This window comes from Orcinus orca, chromosome 14 (genome assembly GCF_937001465.1).
Source record: "Orcinus orca chromosome 14, mOrcOrc1.1, whole genome shotgun sequence".
Lineage (NCBI taxonomy): Eukaryota > Metazoa > Chordata > Mammalia > Artiodactyla > Delphinidae > Orcinus > Orcinus orca.
Genome location: NC_064572.1, coordinates 89,220,986 through 89,242,612, shown reverse-complemented (window position 1 = coordinate 89,242,612; position 21,627 = coordinate 89,220,986). Strand labels below are relative to the sequence as shown.

General features: G+C 51.4%; 1 protein-coding gene across 4 annotated transcripts in view; it reads right to left on the bottom strand.

Moving 5' to 3' along the window:
* PPP2R2D (protein phosphatase 2 regulatory subunit Bdelta) overlaps nucleotides 1-6,375 on the bottom strand; it is a 45,992-nt gene extending 39,617 nt beyond the window's left edge. The window contains exons 1-2 of one of the 4 annotated variants that reach the window (XR_007471501.1): nucleotides 6,121-6,367; nucleotides 5,942-6,034 (exon numbers count right to left, since the gene is read on the bottom strand). Coding sequence is in view for 3 of the 4 variants with exons in the window: in XM_033420697.2 (XP_033276588.1) it covers nucleotides 5,942-6,034; nucleotides 6,121-6,127 (100 nt within the window). In the remaining variant the exon portion in view is untranslated. Of the gene's footprint in view, nucleotides 1-5,941; nucleotides 6,035-6,120 lie in introns of all 4 variants that reach the window. The other 3 variants (XM_033420697.2, XM_033420699.2, XM_004265918.4) reach the window with 3 other exon arrangements.
* Nucleotides 6,376-21,627: the final 15,252 nt, after the last annotated feature.

Below are 21,627 nucleotides of genomic sequence, written 5' to 3'. Positions count from 1 at the left end.
TGGGGCTTCCCTGGTGGCGCAGTGGTTGGGAGTCCGCCTGCCGATGCAGGGGACGCGGGTTCGTGCCCCGGTCTGGGAGGATCCCACATGCCGCGGAGCGGCTGGGCCCGTGAGCCATGGCCGCCGAGCCTGCGCGTCCGGAGCCTGTGCTCTGCAACGGGAGAGGCCACAACAGTGAGAGGCCCGCACACCGCAAAAAAAAAAAAAAAAAAAAAAGAGTGGCTGAGCAGTGTTTCATAAAGAAAGTGGAATCTGAGATGGATTTAGATGGATGACTAGGTGTGAAAGGAGGAGAGGAAACTAAAAGAATATGGAAATCCCCCACCTTTTTTTTTTTGGCCGCCCTGCATGGCTTGTGGGATTTTAGTTCCCCGACCAGGGATCGAAAGTGAAAGCCCGGCATCCTAACCACTGGATACCACAGAGAATTCCTGAGAAATCCCCCATTTTTTGAAAGCTCGCTGTACGTCATTTCGCTTTTACCAAAGACCTACAGCTTGCTAACTGAAAGAAATCTGAAGATTTCACTTTTGGGAAAAAAAAAAAAGGGGGCAAAATAAGCCTTCAGCATTTGTTTCGCAGGAAATGATTATACAGGTAGTGCACCCTGAGCAGTGAGAGGGGCCCCACCAAGCTCCTTCTCCAGGAGCTACACTGAGCATCTCAGCATCAAGCTGTCAGAGCTTTGAACTGTGTCTGAGCGTCTGGGCTTTACCTTGACTCCTTCTGTGCCTGTGTCATAAGGTAATTGACACCTATGGCTAAGGTAATTATTGCTTCTCCCTTTACACCACTTCGGCTTACGAAAGGTTTTGCAGGAATGCTCTGCTTCCAGATAGGACAGCAGGGGAAAGCTGTATTCTACGTTGGGAGAGAAATACGAGCCAAGATCAAGGCGTGGGAAGATCACGGAGTAACGATGGAAAAACCAAGCGGCCAGGCCCTGTGGAAGGGATCTGGGGCGAGTGGGGAGATTGCAGGGGCTCGGGAAAAGCCACGAGACTGCTACTTTCACATTTAAATATAGCTCCGACTACACCCAAACACCTTAAAATACGTGAAAATCAGGGAACAGCTGTACCTAACACTTCCACAACACCTTGCAGGTTCAAAAGCACAGCACTGTTTTATCTCAACAAAAATCTTATGATGTGACTTCTAGATAAGCAAGTTGAGGTTTAGAAAGGGCCTTCAAGCTTGATAAACAGCAGACATGAACTGAACCCAGAACTTCTCATCAAAACAACAGATTTTTAAAATCAAGGAATAAAAAAATCAAGGAGTATGATTTGATACTACCATAAACCTGCACCTGATTATCTAACTAAGATCAGTCCCGCTTCTTGAATGCACAGCCTGATTTCAGAGACACTACAATGTAGCTGTGCTCAGTAGGTACACTGAATGCATTAATCTTAAAAAAGCCATACACATCTGATTTCTTTAAGGCAGACTCTCCACAGGAAAAAACTATCACAGTACTCTAGAAATAATGACTATGACTGAGAAGTTTTGTTGTTTTTTTTTTGCGGTACGCGGGCCTCTCACTGTTCTGGCCTCTCCCGTTGCAGAGCACAGGCTCCGGACGAGCAGGCTCAGCGGCCATGGCTCACGGGCCCAGCCCCAGCCGCTCCGCGGCATGTGGGATCTTCCTGGACCGGGGCACGAACCTGTGTCCCCTGCGTCGGCAGGCGGACTCTCAACCACTGTGCCACCAGGGAAGCCCGACTGAAAAGTTTTGCATTCACAAATATGGTATTTCATTGATTCTAAGAAGCACATTTTCTTTCGCTTTCACATCTTTGAAATCACATGTATCTTATATTCAATGAAACACAATAACTTCCTGCTACTGACGCCCAAGTGCTCTTAATTTTTGTTACCCTTCGCCAATTTAAATGTTTCTTTCATAACATCTATGTAAACCCTTTCAGAAAGGCTGGCCATACCAGATTACCCAGAAACCTACATTATTTACACAACTTCCCAGACTCAAGCTTGAATTAAGCAGATGAACCTTTAGTTTTGTTAAGCATTATGTCTTTAGAAAAAGATTAATGTCTAATTCCAAGCAAAAGATTAGATCGTGGATGAAGAAACCGGTTAAAATAAAATCATCAAATAGAAAGTCTAGACACTTAAACCTACACACTCTGAGATGAAAAGAACCAGCTGCGCTCAAGCTATGCAAAAAACTATGTCAATCCAGGCAGTAGTTCATGACAAGCCCTTCCCTCCTCTAACCCCTTCCCTCCTCTAACCCGTTCCCCCTGTTCCTCCAGAAAATCAGAAGAGCGATGAATGTACAAAAGCAGCAGACCCGGAACTTCCCTGCAAGAGGGCAGCTGAGGTCCTGTGAGAGTAGCTCGGCAGGCAAGGCTACCGTATCACTCATTTGACATTCAGGTGTTCCCCCTGCTTACTGTCTCTGTAGTATCTATTCTTAAAATACTTTGAGGATGCCCATTCTGAAAGCCTTGTTACTAATCTTACACCATTTTGATAGGCACTCGCTTTAAAGACAGCTCATTTTCATTTGCTTTCAGAGGTCGTTTCCTCTAATTCTTGGTAGTGAGACCTCTCCTGAGCTTTGGAAGGACAGAGCAATCCCACGGCTGGGGAGCCCCACCCCGCAGTGGGCCTTCAACAGTACCGGCCACAAACGGTCACTGATGCAGCACAGCATGCATGGGCCCTGGAGCCAGCTGGCCCAGCTTCCAACGCCGGCTTGGCCACTCTGCGGACCAAGTCATCTGTCCTCTGGGCCTTGGCTTCCACATCTAAAACTGGGAAGAACAAGAGTTCCTCCTTTGCAGGGTTGTGTGAAGACTGAATTAATGGGCACAAGTAACTTGAAGCAACCTCGGGAACATAATAAGACTTAACCATCTTTACCTCCAGGCTGGTCTTCTACAAGGCTGTGGGGCGAGGCAGGGGCACCTAGTCCTCAAGCTTTAAGTAGAGCTCACACTGCTGAAGACAGACCAGCGAAGGACTGTAATATCGTGTGACAACACCTGCAAAAGATGTTCATGCAGTGAGTGTTGCCCAAGAAAAGGGAGTAGGGGCTGGGTGATGGTGACTAAACATCACGCGTGAAAAATATTAACAAAGTGTTAAATATTTAACAACTTCCAAAGAGTAGTCATTGTTTAGAGCATAAATATTTGGAGGTACAGGCTAACAACTACTTTCTCACTTCCTTCTGGAAGCCTCCCCCTGGTTTTACTATTTTGACTCTTTGTTCATCTAGGCATAAAAGCTCACCTATTCCACCTTCAGGGGCGATGCCTACCACCCTGGCCAGCTTGTCATAGGGGAAGGAGAGGGGGCAAGTCACCAGGGACTGTCACTCACACATCTTGTCACTAGCAGAACAATTACTAGTTTCCTCTTGAGCCCACCTCTATCCCTATTTGCAGGAAGATGGGAAATCCCTGGTAGCACGATGGGCTGACCTGACCCACAAGCAAAACCCTGTTGTTTCTAAAAATAATAATAATAAAAAATACATATATATATATATATATATATATATATACAGACTCTAATAAAGAAATAATTTATAAAAAAAAAAGCCATCATCAAATTTTACACATTACAATACTTTCTTCAGGTGTCCCCCCCAAACTCCATTAGCTTTAAAAACAAAAAGGAAATCAAAAGCCTCTCTCCACCATACGCACTCCCCAACCTTCAAAAGTCAGGGGAGACCACACTTGCCCCTGTACCCCTCATGTCCATACTCAGGCAAGGAGGGGCCCACCTCAGTCACTTTCTGATCACTCACAGCAGCGGAAAGCAGAAAGACGGTACAAAATTTAGGGTTACCAGAGAACTCTGCAAAGCGGAGCTTGGAACAGAACAAAGCCTTAAAGAGCGAAACACCTCACCACCCACAAATCTGCACAAATAAATTTACTATACCTCTAGTCCTACAGTCCAAGTATCGACGTCCAGTGACCTCCCTTAAATTACATCTCCCGTTAATTATCTCTTATCAACACTTCTTCACCAAGGTTGCATCTGGGCACAAGCTTCACCACCAGCTTCTTTATTCTCGTTGCTTAACAGTCGCTAGCTGTTAACAATTACTTTTTTCTTCTTTCTCATGGACTTTTATGGAAATAGTACAATTCAAACAGGTAGTATCACGACTACTTGACAAAATAATGAATGTTATAAATGTGTTAACCCTGATAGAGGATTAAGTATGAAGTAAGACAGAGAGCTGTGAATACACACGATCAAAAAAACATGTGGGGCTTCCCTGGTGGCGCAGTGGTTGAGAGTCCGCCTGCCGATGCAGGGGATGCGGGTTCGTGCCCCCAGTCCCGGGAGGATCCCACATGCCGCGGAGCGGCTGGGCCCGTGAGCCATGGCCGCTGAGTCTGCACGTCCGGAGCTTGTGCTCCGCAACGGTAGAGGCCACAGCAGCGAGAGGCCCGCGTACCACAAAACAAACAAACAAACAAACACACAAAATGTGGTAATTACCACAAAGCGATCTTACAAAATAGATAACTCAAAATACCAAACTTTTAGATGTAGTCAAAATTTTACTTAAAGTAAGGATGTAAAATTGCAAAAAGTTCCAGTTTAATTCAGAGAACAAAATATTTCCGTCAAGACTTTTTAAAAGTAAAGAATACGATTTTCGAAGTGTAACATCACACTTAAAATACACCATTTTAGTTAGACTTACATTTTAATTCATTCGGCTTATCAACTAAACCTTCTTATAAAAAGGGAAAGAAACCAGAAGTTAAGACAGGCATTAAGCCCTCCCACCTTCCTACCCGTGAGTAAATGGGTTTTGCTTTATCCCTGATAGGAATTTTGAGTAAGCTAACCGGTCACCCACTTGGCACTGCAAAGTGGAAAAAAAACGTACCTTATGTGAATGTAAAGAAAAATCTCAATCTCAAATCAGATACATCTTCACAAATTTCTGAAGCACCGTTTTACCTGCTTACTGATCTGGGCACTGTTTGTCTCCCGATGTCAGAGGATCTCCAGATGTCACTCTGCCAGGGGGAGGTGCAGAGCAAAGAGGACGGAGCCAAGGGTCATGGGAGCGGGCACGGTGGAGGAAAGGCGCAGGACACCTGACCAGAGGCTGCTAGTTACTTGGGGCAAAGAAGGTGTAGCTCACGCAAACACAAAAACTTTTTAAGAGAGGATTAAAGGCTCACCATGTTGAGTAAGACGGCTGAACAACAGCAAAAGAGTCACTGCCTGACTTTACGCTCCCGAGCCGCTGCACCGCGCGCACGGGCACGAGTCTAGGCGTTCTTCCTTCAGGACGACACGCGGCGCCGTGGGAAGCGCCCCCGCCCCCCGCAACGCCGCTCCCCTGCGACCATCGTTACGGAAAAGACCAACCAACCTCAACACCGCAAAGTTCAAAGGCGCAATCTGCAGCAGGAACTTTAAAACACGCCGCCGGAGAAGGAGAAAGAGCTGATAAGAAAACTGAAAAACTTCGGAACCTTAGAAAGCAATCTAAAGCACCAAGGGGTCCGACCCTGTTTTTAAAGAAGAAACTGAGGCCGGACAGGATGCCCCCATCGCACAGGTGACTGGACAGAGGCCCCGACCTGACCCAGGCCGGAGCGATTCCCCACCCGACTCCTGCCAGTCTGCAGTTACCCCAAGCTTATGTTTCTCGAGTCCCCGGCTTCTGCAGTTATTTCCGGAGCTCCAGCAAACGCAGGAGGCAGCCACTTGCAGCGCAAAGAACCCAAAATCCACTCGGGAGACCCGACATCTGCGCGCTCCGCGACCTTGCGCCCCTGACATAACCCCCGGGGCCGCTTCCCCTAGGGACCGGGCCGGCGTCGCCTCCCCGGCGGACCAGACCTCCGAGCGCGCGCCCGCCCCGCGCCCCGGCCAGGAGCGGCCCAGCCGGGCTCCGGGGCGCCCAGGTGCACAGCCTTACCTTCCGCCACGTCCTCGTCCACGGCCCCCTTGACCTGCGAGAAACACCACTGCAAGTCGTTGCCGCCCGCAAGGCAGCCGCCGCCTCCGGCTCCTGCGGATACACCGGGCGCGTCAGGCTCGCGCCCCTAGCCCCTCACCCCTCGCCCGCTCCCGGCCCCGCCCCGCGCGGGCCCTCACCTGCCATGGCCGGTCGGCCGGCGCGCAGCCGGGCGCGGCCGGGCGCCGAGGCGGCGGCGGACGTACGAGGCGGCCGCCGCGCTGCTGCCGCCCAAGCACCTCAGCCCGGCCGCCGCCGCCGCCGCCGCCGTATTTTTTTTTCCCTTTTCAAAATGGCGCCCAATGCCCGTCGTCCCGCTCGATGACGTCATCCCCCGCCGCCTCCGACGGCCGGGGCGGGGGCGGGGCCTCCGGGAGTCTCCGAGCGGGGCGGGGCGGGGCGGGACGCACAGCCGCGCGGGGGGAGTGGTGGGTCCTCCCGGTGCGCCGACTGCGTCTGCGCGACCTGCGCCGCGCCCCGCCCCCTGGGAACGGGGCTTCAGGGCCGCCGGGGACGCCCCGGCCGGCGGGCGGCTGTGAGCCCGGAGCTTGGTGCTCCCCTGAAGATCAGCCGCGGGTCTGCTGCCGGCCGTCCGTCCCTCTGGGGAGTTTTGGAGGCCGCGAGGCCGAACCGGGCCCGTTCCTAGAGTCTTCGGCCAATGAGAGCGAGATCCTTCGGCGGAACAGCCAATGGAGAGCGCGCTCAGTGGCCGGTGGGCGGAGCTTCCGGGCCGGGCCACACCTGGAGCGCCCCGCACCTGAGAGCATCATGCCGGCCCACCGACCCAGGCCGCACTGCAAATCACTCTCCTCGGACACAGCTGGAGTCCCGGTAATCAGTGTACACCTTTGACGGCAGCCCTGCACAGAGCTCACGTTGTCTACCAGGATTCCTTGAGCCCCCATCAGTGTACAATCTTAGGGAAACGGTGTTGTGGTACAGCGTGCCCATCGTTCGTTCCTTCATTCCTGGGTGTGTTTTCTGTGGCCTACGGAGGGATTATTCATTTGTGGGATTTATGTGTCCGAAATCATAACTTCTTTCAGTGATATTGTGAAGTTGGTAGTTACCACGTGGCATCTCTAGAAGATGATCATTCCAAATCAGGAACATTTGTCCACTTAACAAATATTATTTTTTGATCAGCTCGTGCTATGTGCCACACTGTTCACGGCCCAGGAGATGCGGGGGTAAATAGAGCAAATGCCTACCCTCAGGGAGCTTACATCTCAGTTTAGGGATCCAGAAAATAGCAGGAGTGGGCTCCGCTGGTGGCGCAATGGTTAAGAATCCTCCTGCCAATGCAGGCAACACAGGTTTGAGCCCTGGCCCGGGAAGATCCCACATGCCACGGAGCAACTAAGCCCTTGTGCCACAACTACTGAGCCTGCACTCTAGAATCTGAGAGCCACAACTACTGAGCCCGCGTGCCACAACTACTGAAGCCTGTGCGCCTAGAGCCCGTGCTCTGCAACAAGAGAAGCCACGACAATGAGAAGCCCACACACCACAACGAAGAGTAGCCCCCGCTCACCGCAACTAGAGAAAGCCCGCGCAGCAACGAAGGCGCAACAGAGCCAAAAATAAATAAATAAAATAAATAAATAAATTTATATATAAAATAAAAGAAAATAGCAGGAGTAAAGCAAAGTAGGTAGTAAGTCAGATGAAGTTGGATAGAAAAATAAAGCAAGGAAGGAGGGCAAGGGAGTGCCTCTAGGGAGGGTTGCAGTTTTAAACAGGGTGACTGGAGAATACCTCGAGGAGGTGAGGCAGCCACGCGGACATCGGGAGGAGGCTGTGCCGGGGAGGAGGCTGTGCCGGGAAGCAGGACGGAGTCCAGGCAAGATAGGAAGCTATGGGGCCATGAGCAGGGAAGGGTCACGGCTGACTTGGTCTTGAACGGGGCCACTGTGGCTGCTCTGCTGAGGATGCACTGTAGGGAGCCAAGGTCGTCCAGGCAGAGGGATGACGGTCAAGTGGTCATGGATGTGGTGGTCCTGGGGAGAGGGCTTGAGAACCGGTCAGGCTTCAGAGAGAGGCATTTTGAAGGCGGGGCGCCCCGGGGGCCGACTGTGAAGTGAATGCGGTGTGAGAGAGAAGGGACTTGGGGATGACTGCATCCGTGGTCTGAGCACCCGGTCCAAGGGAGTTTCCTGGCGCCGAGATGGGAACAGCTGCAGGAAGAATGGCTGGGCCGGTGCAGGGATGCAGGCCGATTGAGAGATTGGTTGTGAACTTGCGCAGCGGTTGCAAAGGTAGCTGCACATCCAGACGTGGAGCTCTTGGGGAAGTCGCGACCTGGAGCTGTAGGTTCTGGAGGCGCCAGCATCGAGATGCATTTCAAGCCAGAAGAGACTGGGTGAGCTCACCCCAGGAGGGAGGGTAGGTGGGGAAGAGGACCAAGGACAGAGCCCAGGAGGAGGAGCCACGTGGAGGTGGGCTGGAGAACCAGGAGCGCGTGGGGTCCCGAGCCCATGAAGACGGGGCAGGAAGGAGTCTGCTCTCAAGCTCCGTGGGAGGAGCTCCAAGGAGGGACCATTTGGTTGTAGCAGCTGGGACGCCCTTACTGTGACAAGAGCAGTCACTGTGGAGTGGCTGGTGCATCCCGCTTGAGAGGCTTGAAGAGAAAGTAAGACGAGAGTGGAGGAAGTGAGGGGCAACAATCCTTTGTTGTGAATAGGAGTGGAGAAGTGGGGCTGTAATCTCCTTTTTTACTGATAGATTTAGCTGGTCTTTCTCTGAGCAGTTGAAAACCCAGGTTAACTCTCAGACTCTCTTATATGCAATTGCTTTAATGTGTGTTAAAGATAGGTCTTTGGAAGTGATAGCAAGAGAATTAGTTTTAGTTTAGACTGCATTCTTTGGTTAATTAGCTACCATTAAATTAAAATCTTAAAACAACAAAAATAACACAAAAGAAACATATTCCTGAAAAGAGAGCTGCCTCCTTTGTGTCCCACTGTGCCTCAGCTGATATCAAGAGATTTTAAACCATTCTGTTGCATAATGCCAGCGAACTTTAAATATCCAGTGAGTTACTCTGGACTCTGATTGGTGTTTAAAAGTCACTGGGTATCGCAAAGCATTTTTCTTGTTTTATTATTTGTAGATCTCATGGCCGAATTGTGAAATGCCTGGTGCATATTAGAGTCTAGCTTACTGTTACTCATACAAGGGAACACTTCTCAGTAAGAACAGGGAAGCAGCTACAGATACAGACAAGAGGGGCGACTCTCAGAAATTTACGCAGAATGGAAGGATCCAGAATAACTTCCTTTCAAACATAAAAACATTAACTCCAGGATATTCCATAACGTGGCGTTGTTCTCCAGATGATAGAAATTAAGGCAGATCTAAAGCAGCTTCGAGCCCTCATGTCAGCAAAAGGATCTGAATCGCAGTTCAGAATATCTTGTAATTTTCCTTTACTGGGAGCAGATTTGAATTTTAAATTATGTGCGAGAAATGTCAAATCTTCCCCCATTTATCTTAGTAACTCAGGAATTCTGTATATTGAAAAAGATCTTTGTTCTTCAAAGGCTCCTTGGCAATCTGTCTCCCAGCCTCCTTAGGGAGATGAGTCAGCCTGACTGATCAGGTGACTGTGAGAGGCTGCAGAAGGCCCCGGGAGGAAAGGGCCCGCCCACCCCAGCTGCGCTCCAGACCCCACACGTGTGTCCTCTGTCTCCTGCATTAGCTCAGATATGCCTTGTGATGAGACCCCTTTTCTTGAACTCTTTCTTTCTGCCTGCGGCTTCAGACACTGGCCTCGTGAGGTGCAAAGCGCCCATTATACCTAGGGGTTCCCTCGGGCACGCTACTGGGTCTCACGCCCCCAAGTTGAGACAGAGTTCCAGAATCAACTGAAAATGCAAAGTGCAAGGGTGTGCCCTTCCCACCTGCCCCAACCTTGGATCGTGCTGGTTCCCAGGAGCTGTTTGAGCTCTAAAAACAAGTCCCAGCACGTGGTCGTGAACTTGGAGGTGTGGACCCCGTTACAGTAGCCCCTGGGAATTGCTCTAAAGTGGGCGCGCGCAGTTGGGATGGGCGCGCGCCCCAGGCGGCCCCTGTTTTGGGAGCGTGGTGACCAGAGTGCTCAGCCCCGGTTGGGTGCCGGTGTCCACACGTCCCTCCCGCGGACGGGGGCGCCGAGGCGCTTGGACTCTGAGTCACAAGTTTCCGAATCCCGCTCTGCGCCTCCAGCCGCAGGCCCGTAGGGATCCCGGGGCCGAGTTTGTCTCCTCATGCTTGGCAGACAGGAGCATCGGCCATCCCCGCTCGGCCGCAAGAGGTCACGCGGTCGCAAGAAAAGACAGGCAGAATCTCTGAAAACTGTCGCCTGTGTCTAAATGTGGGTGATTTTAGTCGCTGAGCTTTAGAGAGGAGGGGAATCATGCTACGGCCCCCAGCGCTTACTGCCAAAGCGGGGGCGAGGTTGGAGGATGTGGCAGAGGGGCTCTGGCTGCCCCGCCAGCGGCCGCACTGGCGGGACCCAGGCCCTGCCCACCTTTCCTCGGCTGCCTGCTGCCCTCTGCTGGCCGCGCGGGGAAGTGCGAAGGTGCTTTGGGGACAGGCGAGAGGGTGCTCCCGGAGCTGGGCACTGTGCCCACAAAAGCATCTTGGAAATGGGGGGACCTTCGGGGCGGGGGCCACATGGGAGGCTCAGCGTTCTGGGTGGGTGAGCACCGTGGAGGGGCAGTAGCAGATACAGAGCCCTCTGTGTCTGCGTCCTACGTGGAGGGGAGGACCACTGGGCTGTGTGTTAGCGTAGACTTGCCTCGTGGTGGCGACCAGGACCGCCTGGGGGGTGGACAGTTCATCTGACCTGTGCCAAACCACCGTTAGCAAAGAAGCAGCATAGCCCTCATTCGACACGGGTCTCCATGAACAGGGCCGTGGCTGGCCCCCTTGGGAGGCGGAGCTGGTCCTCAGGCCGCTGGTTTCAAGGGTGTGGCTCTTGAAATCCAGCCTCTGCTCGGAGGCCGTGGCTGCCCCACGGCCACTGTCTTGCAGTGTGAGTTTGATGAATGTGATACATCCTGGGAGGAAACGCATCCTTTGATTTATTTTTATTTGAATTTAAAAAATAAAGTGCAGACTCCAAGAGGTAGAAGGCACGAGTTGCCCTGCCCTGTGCGAGGCTCAGGGCTCAGGCTGAGAGCGGCAGAGGGGAGCCAGACCCGGGTCCCTTTAGTGCCACCCGTGCTGCCCCAGGACGCAGGCCAAACCACAGCCGGGAATGACTCCCACGGCCCATCGGGAGGGCTCTGCCCCCCAACCCCTGCTCTCTCTAGGAAGCCAGCGATGCTGGCTGCCCATCTTCTGGGACACCAGCTCCCCTCCTGGTCCCTGCCAGGGAGCAGAGCCAGAATCCAGGGTTCACCACAGCCCATCCTTGTGGGACGAAGCAGATGAGCCATTTGGCCAAGTTGGTAAGAACCAAGGCTTCCAATGTGAGAGATGCAAATTTCAACCAAAGACTATAAAAGGAAACCTGAGAAGAGTCAAGTTGTATCATTATGAATGTGGTCTTACACACACACACACACACACACACACACACACAACTTAGTAAATGTTTAATAGGGTGGAACTTCCCCAGCTTGATAAAGGACATCTGCAAAGACCTTACAGTTAATGTCATATTCGACGGTGAGAAACTAGAAGCTTTCCCTCTAAGATCAGAAACAAGGAAGAATGTGCCTCTCATCACTCCTTTTCAACATCATTCTGAAAGTCCTAGCTAATGCTGAAAGCCAAGAAAAAAAGATAAAGGGATCCAGATTGGGAAGGAAGACACAAAACTCTGTTTGGTCACAGATGGCATGACTGTCTATGTAGAGAACTTGAAAGAATTGACGAAGAAAACCCTCCTGGAACTAATAAGCAATTATAGCCAGGTTGCAGGATGCAAGGTTAACATACAAAAGTCAACTGCTTTCCATATCCCATGCTCTTGGATTGGAAGAATTAATATTATTAAAATGGCCATGCCACCCAAAGCAATCTACAGATTTAACGTGATCCCTATCAAATTACACATGACAGTTTTCACAGAGCTAGGACAAATAATCCCAAAACTTATATGGAATCACAAAAGACCCAGAATTGCCAAAGCAATCCTGAGGAAAAAGAACAAAGCTGGAGGCATAACCCTCTCAGACTTCAGACAATATTACAAAGCTACAGTAATCGAAACAGCTTGGTACTGGCACAGAAACAGACATATGGATCAATGGAACAGAATGGAGAGCCCCAAAGTAAACCCATACACCTGTGGTCAATTAATCTATGACAAAGGAGGCAAGAATATACAATGGAGAAAAGACAATCTCTTTGGCAAGTGGTATTGGGAAATCTGGACAGCTGCATGTAAATCAATGAAGTTAGAACACTCCCTCACACCATATACAAAAATAAACTCAAAATGGCTTAAAGACTTAAATATAAGATATGACACCATAAAGCTCCTAGAAGACAACATAGGCAAAATATTCTCTGACATAGATTGTAGCAATGTTTTCTTAGATCAGTCTCCCTAGGCAATAGGAAAAAAACAAAAATAAACAAATTGGACCTAATCAAACTTATAAGATTTGCACAGCAAAGGAAACCATAAAAAAAACGAAAAGACAACCTATGGAATGGGAAAAATATTTGCAAATGAGGTGATCTACAAGGGCTTAATTTCCAAAATATTAATATACAAACAGCTCATACAACTCAACAACAACAACAACAAGACACAACCCAATCAAAAAATGGGCAGAAGACCTAAATAGACATTTTTCCAAAGAAGACATACAGGTGGCCGACAGGCACATGAAAACATGCTCAACATGGCTAATTATTAGAGAAATGCAAATCAAAACCACAATGAGGTACCACCTCACACCAGTCAGAATGGCCATAATTTAAAAATTCTACAGGGAATTCCCTGGTGGTCCAGTGGTTATGACTCTGCATTTCCACTGCAGGGGGCTCAGGTTTGATCTCTGGTTGGGGAACTAGGATCCCACAATCCTTGGGGCCAAAAAAAAAAAAAAAGTTAGAAAGTCTACAAACAATAAATGCTGGGGAGGGTGTGGAGAAAAGGGAATCCTCCTCCACTGTTGGTGGGAATGTAAACTGGTGTAGCCATTATGGAAAACAATATGGAGGTTCCTTAAAAAACTAAAAATAGAATTACCATATGATCCAGCAATCCCACTCCTGGGCATATATCTGGAAAAAGTGAAAACCCTAATTTGAAAAGATACATGCATCCCAATGTTCATAGCAGCACTATTTACAATAGCCAAGACATGGAAGCAACCTAAATGCCCATAGACAGATGAACGGATAAAGAAGATGTGGTATATATACACAAAGGAATACCACTCAACCAAAGAAAAGAAGGAAATAATGCCATTTGCAGCAATACGGATGCAACTAGAGATTATCATATACTAAGTGAAGTCAGACAGAGATAGACAAATATGATATCACTTATATGTGGAATCTAAAAAAAAAGATACAAGTAAACTTATTTACAAAAACAGAAATAGATTCACAGCCATAGAAAACAAACTATGGTTACCAAAGGGGAAAGCGGGAGCAGGGGGAGATAAATTAGGAGTTTGGGATTAGCAGATACACACTACTATATATAAAATAGATAACCAACAAGGACCTACTGTATAGCACAGGGAACTATATTCAATATCTTATAATAACCTGTAATGCAAAAGAGTATGAGAAAGAATATATATATATGTATAACTGAATCACCTTGTTGTACACTTGAAATTACACATAATTGTAAATCAACTATACTTCAATAAAAAGTCAATTGCTTTTCTATATAACATCAATGACAAATGGGATTTGAGATTAAAAACATAACACTGTTTACAATAGCACAAAAAAGGGGAAACACTGAGGTATAAATTTAACAAATATATACAAGACCTATATTAGGAAAATGACAAAACTTTGATGAAAGAAGTCAAAGAATAATTAAATAAATGGAGAGATAGTCGATGTTCATGGATAGGGAGACTCAGTATTGTCAAGATGTCAGTTCTTCCTGACTTGACCCATAGATTCAATGCAAGCTCTTTCAAAATCCCACCAAGTTGTCTTGTGGATATCAGTGAACTGATTCTAAGGTTTATATGTAGAGGCAAAAGACCTAGAATAGCCAGACCAATACTGAAGGAGAACAAAGAACACGGCCGAGGATTGATGCTCCTCAACTTCGAGACGTAATACAAAGCTGCGGTAATGGGCACAGTGAGAGAAGAGGAAAATAGACCAGTGAAACAGATTAGAGAGCCCAGAACCAGACTCACATAAATATAGCTGGCTAAGCTTTGACAAGGGAGCAAAGGCAGTCAATGGAGCAGATAGTCTTCAGCAAGTGGTTCTGGGCCACCTGGACATCTACCTGCAAAAGAACGAATCTAAAAAAAAAAAACAAGAACAAATCTAGGCACAGACCTTACACCTTCGCAGAAATTAACTCAAAGGGGATCACAGACCTAAATGCAAAATGCAAACTTCTAGAAAATAACATAGGAGAAAATACCAGTGACCTTGGGTTTGCAGATGAGTTTTTAGATGCAGCACCAAGGGCAAATCCAAGAAAGAAAAATGTATAAGTTATACTTCACTAGAATTAAAAAACTTCTGCCCTGTGAAAAACGCTATTAAGAGAATAAAAAGACAAGCCACAGACTGGGAGAACATACTGGCAAAAGGAACATATGATAAAGGACTTGTATCCAAAGTATACAAAGGAGTCCAGAGAAGTTACATGGGGTGGAGTATGAGTTTCCTGTGCCGCTGTAACAAGTCACCGCAGGTGTGGTGACTTAAAACAGCAGAAATTTGTTCTCTCGCAGTTCCGGAGGCCACAAGTCCAAAAGCAGTACCACTGGGACAAAATCAGGATGCCGGCCGGGCCATGCTCCTTCTGGAGGCTGGCGGGGAGAGTCTGTTCCTTGCCTTCTGCAGCTCCAGTGGCTGCTGGCATCCCTTGGCTTGTGGTAGCATTACTCCAGCCTCTGCCTGCGTCTCACATGGCCGCCCCACCGACCCCGTGCATCTGTCTACCTCTGCCTCCCTCAAAAAGACACGTGTGAGGGCCCCCCAGATCATCCAGGATGGTCTCGTCTCAAGATCCTTAGCTTAACCACACCTGCAAAATCCCTTTTTTCCAAATAAGGTCATTTTCACGGGTTCCAGGGATTAGGACCTGGGCCCATATCTCTGAACGGTCAGCAGCAGGAAGGGTCAGCACAGAGGAGACAATGACAGATGCAGACACCCAGGGGGAGCAAGTGGACTGCAGCTACCGGGCTGAGTGAAGAGCTGGGGTGAAGCCTGCAAAGAGGCCCCATGGGCAATGGGGAGGCAGACAGCAAGGACTCCTGTGGGGCCGTCCACCTCGATGCCTTCTGCGCAGCCGCAGTGAAGGTTTTAAACGATGTTTTATTCCTTTTGGATGTCGGCCCCATTTCTGTGCTGCATTTCTTCTAAATGCATTGTGGAACTTAGACAGACACCTTGAAGATGAGGATGTATTGGGAAAACCTTCACTTGAAGAGTCACAAAAACTGAGGCAGATGCAGGTGAGCTCCTGCCATAAGGCCAGTCTGCAGGGAGGCCCAGGACACAGGGGTGACCCGCTGGGGCTGATGAAACCCCTCCCCCCGCCGGCCAGCTGGGGCCAGGAAGGGAGGAACTCATGGGCTCATGTGGCCAGAGCTCAGGAGGCAGGGACGGTTGGGTCCAGGGTGCTGACCCGGCCCCTGAGTGGGGGCAGTGGCACTCCTGCGTGGGGTCCTTCAGGCCTCAGAGGGTGGGTACTGGTGACAGTGGGAGTATGGGGAGGGGGGGCATCACCTCCCTCCGAGGGCGGCAGAGACCTGAGGACCACAGGCTTCGTGGCTGATCTGCTGTCCCCGACAAAGCTCTCCACCAGGGCCGCTCACACCCTACCCCGTCTCCCAGTCCCCAGTCAGCCTCTGCCCCAGCCCGGCCCTCCTACCCACGCCGGACTCCTCCTCTGGCCCAGGAGCCCGCTGGGGAGGGCAGAGGCGGGCCCCTCCCTGGGCGACCCTGTGACCACCTGCTAAAGCAGGTGATGGCGGGAATTGGGGCCCTTGTCCCGTTTCCACACATCAGCTCAGCCCCTGCCGTGCTCTGAGCCCGGCTCTGCACTAGAGACTATGAGTGGGGAGCAGTGTCTCCTCCCACCATGGGAAGGGGGACCCACTTCAACTCCTTAGGCTCCACCCTCGGGCCTGGGGCCCTGGACTCTGGCCCAGAGCTGGCTACCCGGGGGCCCAACAGCCCTACTCCGAGGGGGCCAGAAGGGGAGTGTTGTTTCCCAGCCAGCCCCTCGCTGCAGGCTTTGCCCCCTCATCTCCTGGGTCTCAAGGCCATCCCGGGAAGGGGTCCCCGATCACTGACCCTGGGGCTGGGGGAGAGGGCACGTTGCCATTGGCCAGGGTCCCCGATGGAGCCGCACAGCCTCTGCTGAAATCTTCCAGCCGAGGTCCACTGCTGCTATAGGAGGAGGGAAGCTGCTGGGTGGAGGTGACCTTGGGGGTCTGGAGGGTTGGGGTTGGGGTCAGGCCAACAGCTGGGGATAGGAGACAAAGTCTGGGATCCATCCCTGGGCCCCAGAGAGACAAAGCATCCTTTGTGGGTTGTGTGAGCAGCCCCAAGTTAATTTGGGTTCATGACACACTCCCTGACTTGGTAGCAGCCTCTCCCGGGGGCAGAAAGCCCACCCACGGCTGAGCCCCTTCGCTGTTTCTCCTCCAGGCTCTGTGGTTGGGGCTCTGCGCATACCGCTTGGGGAGGTATCCGGGGACACAGTCTCAGGAGACACCCCCTCGGCCAGGGTGGGGCGGGGTCCGGACTCCCGGGGGCAGAAAGAAGGCAAGGCTCAGCCAGGAGGCTGTCCGCTGACCATCTGGCTCCCCCGGGCCTTCCGGCACGATGCGGGATTGTACGTGCTGCGTGGGGTGTGTGGACGTCCTAGGCACCCAAATAAATAAACTTAAAGAAGGAAGATGCAGAACGCACCGTATCAGAGCCGGAACCTAGAAAGTGGCTGCAAACCAGATGAGAGAGAGCTGCCACAGGGTGGCGCCCTTGCACCTCATTTAAAGGGTGGGCGCCTGCGGCCTCTGCTCTAGTGCCTTAATTTTTGCTGGACTTCTGCTAATTTGCGGAAAACCAGAGGACGTGTGAGATGAGACAGTGCTGTTGAGTTTACTAGGACTTCCCGGCTGTATTTTCCAAGGTTATTCCCCCATCCCCCAGTCTTCATCGTCTTCTTGTAACTGTCCCTGCTTTAGAGATGAGGACACAGGCCTTGCCTGGCCCCCTCTGGAGGAAGATGCCAGTTTCTCAGGACTCCCTCGGGCACTGGTCCCTCCGCTGGGGTGGACGCGGGAAACACAGTTCCCCGAAGGGAACACGGATGAAACTGCCCCGGCTGCGTCGTCGCCCCCGCGGAGGGGTTCCGCCAGCACCCTGAGCAGAGAGTGCCGGGAAACTGTCCTCGGCGACTCTTCACATGGCTTAGCGCTTTCTTTCCTGATTTGTGTCACAAATCAGGCTCCGTAAGGCAAGAGGAAAGAGGCCAAGCCACCGTGTGACTGTGGATGGGACGATGGGCACCTCCCACCCTGGTCCCCAGGGTCCTGGGTCACAGCTGAGCCAGAGCCACGCTGGACACACCCAGCTGCGAGGGGCCGGGCCCTGGGCCCTCACCGCCTGCAGGAACCACCCGTCCACCACGTTCGGCCCACATTTCATGCAGACCTACGGCCCCCGAGAGCATCAAAGCTGCTTCCTAGGATGGAGGAGGGACACTGGCTAGTGACTGGCCAGGATTAGCCACGAAGAGGCGGTTCCTCTTGGGGGGATTGGCGGTCCCAAGCCAGCCCCTTGCCCTCACCTGGCGACCGGGGCAGGGCCCCCGTGTGTCCCAGGCCTGGGCTTCTTCTCCCGCAGCCCCGCCACCCTGGCTCGGGATGAAGCCACTGGGACCGCCAGAGCTGGAAGGCTGCGGAGCTCACCACTGTCCGGTGGATGAGACGAGGGTCACCCTTCTGGGCTGAGTCGAGTCCACGACCAGCACTCCTCGTCACACTAATGGAGCGGCGTCAGGGGACCCCCAAGGCCGACCCTCCCCCTCCCCATGTGGAGGTGGGCTCCTGGCAGCCAGGGGTCAGGTTTGGGGGTTCTCGGTGGATGGGACCCCCCACTTAGATCCCCAGGCAGGAAGTACCTGGGCCACCAGAGGAGGCTGGCCCGGGCGATGTGGTGACATGGCGGGCCGTGGGAAATGGCTGGTGGTCAGCGAGGACTGGAGAAGCCGAGGCTGGACATCTGTGAACCTCACAGCCTGGGCAACTGGGCACCAGGTAGAGGGCTCCACGGGCTACAGTGGACCCCGGGCCTTGTCGCTGCAGTGATACCTGGTAGCAGCAGGGGGCAGTAGCAGGCGGATTTAGAAACCACGCCTCTTAGGTTCTCCCAGGTGGGATTTGAGGGAGGGGCACTGGCAGCCCCCAGGTGGAGATGCCAGGGGCCCAGGAAAGACATCATTTGGGCAACTAGATGTGAAGTGATGGCCGTTACCTCCCGAGTCCAAGCACAGAGTCTGGTGCTTTCCTCCAGACTGAGCAGCTTGTGGGCCCGGTGGGCCCTTGCTTCTCCACTTCTGCGCTGGTGGGTACAGAGGACCCCTAAGTAAGGCCCCGCCCGTGGGCCCGGAGTCCCACAGTCTCCCCTGGGCTTGGTGCGTGGTAGGTGGTCATAAAACACTGGGGGACAGGAGCGAGCCTTGCACGGACCCTGGGCCCAGAGGCTGAGCTGTGAACGGCGGTGATGTTTGGTGGGCTTATCTGCCCACCCACTGGATCTCCCCTTGGTTAGACCTGGCCTCTGCAGCTGAACGAGTGATCGAGTGATGGATGTTCCACATCGTAAACACGTGATGCCCGCGCGCGCTCTGTAATGTTGCCAGAGTTCCTGTGATGAAGCGATAGCTCCTTACATTTTACAACCTTTCTCTACCATCTCTCAGTTATCTGATATTCTAAATACACAGTGTTCAAATAGCCTTCAGAAACGTCTATCCCAAGACCTGAAGGTTCATTTCGCTGTAATTTGGATCTCAGTTTGTGTTCAACATTTTAACGCTCGTCATTTTAGATCAGTAAATCAGAGTGGAGGAGAAAATATTCAGTAATTTGTTTGGAAAAACGAGACTCCATAAATAATATAAATAACAATAAATGAGTAATTTGGGTACATTTGTAGAATACAGAGCACTTGCATGCTGGCTGGGAATGGTGCCCCATCGTTGCCGTTAGTTGGACACACAGTTACAAGTGTCCAAGGCGGCTGGTGCGCTGAGTCTGGGCCGTCGGGCCACTTGACCGGCCACGCGTTTAACAGCAGCGGAGTCTGCCTGCGGACGCGGGAAGGTGCAGGCGAGTCCAAACGCCCTGAGCTTGGGAGTTGCTCCACTTCATCCTTAATAGCGCAAGTGTTCGTGAGGAGCCATCATCCTTGGCCAGGTCTCCACCTGCTGGGCGGCGCTTCTGTCTCTGCTTCTCAGCCTGGACTGCTTCCCTCCGTGCTGGGGTCCCCAAGCACACAACCCACTGGGTAAAAAGGATGTACCTTCCTGGACCGCCGTCTTACTCCATGGTAACTCACTTAGCAGTATTTCCATATGAAGGGGAATGAGCATATTATACATAGAGAGAAATACAGTATTGGAATTAAAAAATTGTGAATAAAACTTGTACGAGGGCTTCCCTGGTGGCGCAGTGGTTGAGAGTCCGCCTGCCGATGCAGGGGACACGGGTTCGTGGCCCGGTCCGGGAAGATCCCACATGCTGCGGAGTGTCTGGGCCTGTGAGCCATGGCCACTGAGCCTGCGCGTCCGGAGCCTGTGCTCCGCAACGGGAGATGCCACAACGGTGAGAGGCCGGCGTACTGCAAAAAAAAAAAAAAAAAAAAAAGATAAAAAAAAAAACTTGTACGATACTTTCTGTGCGTGGCAGGCAGTCCCGGGTCACCCCCCAGATCGCTGCTGGCGTGGTGAGTTCACTTGCCTCTGAATTTGGAGAAAGTTCAAGCAGCCCTGGGTTAGGTGTCATCCTACCTGTCACAGTCTCCCTGGTGTGGACCCTGTCATTTCTCCCTGGGCGATCGTGGGCCCTGTGCCTGGCGGGCCTGCCCCTGCCCCTCTCTTTCCCTCCTACCAGCCAGGAGGAAATCCCCGGGTTCAGCCACTCAGGCCTTTGGTGGTGTTATCTGGAGATGTGACTGCCTGAGTGTGTTGAAACTTTTGTCTGGGAGTTGATCGGATTTTAGTCTTAGGGCTCATTTTTACCTCTTAACAATGATCTCCGTGTCGCATATGGGGGAAGAGAGAAGCAGTACTGCTGAGAATGAACAGAGCTGTGGAAAGAGCCCGGCGAGCTGCACCCTGCAGAGCTCCCCTCCACGGACCTCTCGGGGACGTGGCTGATTAAAGCGGGGGAGGGCAGCTCTTTAATAATGCTGCTCTCAGATGAGCCCGTTGGTCGTCAATAAGAAAGAGGAATGTGGACACCCGAGCCTCGGAGCCCCGGGTCCTGTCAAATCACCCGTGTTGCCTTTCCCCTTTCTGTGACCCCCTCCTTCTCTCCCACCCCGGGGTCTAGCGCGAGGCCCATCCACTTACCTCCCCTACCCCCCTGACACAAGGCTTTGCAGGTAATGGCCCCCCATGTTTATCGCCATAGATCAAATATGCTTTGGACAGCATTAAATGTTCATCGGCTCTGACTTCTGAAATATTTGTTAAATTAGCAGCAGTTCATTTTTTTCCCTTGAATGGACTAGAGCCAGTGTTGATTTATTTAGTCTGTTCGACATAATTGCAGGGTAAGGGCTTTTATTTTTATTATTATTTTTTTACATCTTTATTGGAGTATAATTGCTTTACAATGGTGTGTTAGTTTCTGCTTTATAACAAAGTGAATCAGTTACACATATACATATGTTCCCATATCTCTTCCCTCCTGCGTCTCCCTCCCTCCCACCCTCCCTATCCCACCCCTCCAGGAGATCACAAAGCACTGAGCTGATCTCCCTGTGCTGTGCGGCTGCTTCCCACTAGCTATCTACCTTACATTTGGTAGTGTATATATGTCCATGCCTCTCTCTCGCTTTGTCACAGCTTACCCTTCCCCCTCCCCATATCCTCAAGTCCATTCTCCAGTAGGTCTGTGGCAAGGTAAGGTCTTAAATACAGCTTATTAACACTTTTAATAGGATGCAAAAACAGAAAATTTCAACTGAGATAATAATAAAAGCAATTACGAAGGCTTTAGGAGGTGAAAAGTCAACTCCATGCCTTAAATGGGTAATGCTGCAGCTTTATTTAGTAAATGTGGATTTACGTCATCCGAGAGCACGCCCCAGCAGGGGGCGGCAGTGGCATTCTCTCCCGCCAGCCTTCTCAAGCTGTCCTCTGTTTTCCTGGGACGCCAACATGACTATGGTTTCATTGGCTGCTTACACCCTGGGGGATATTCCAGAAACATCCACTGAGCATGTGGGCAGAAAGGCGGAGCTCT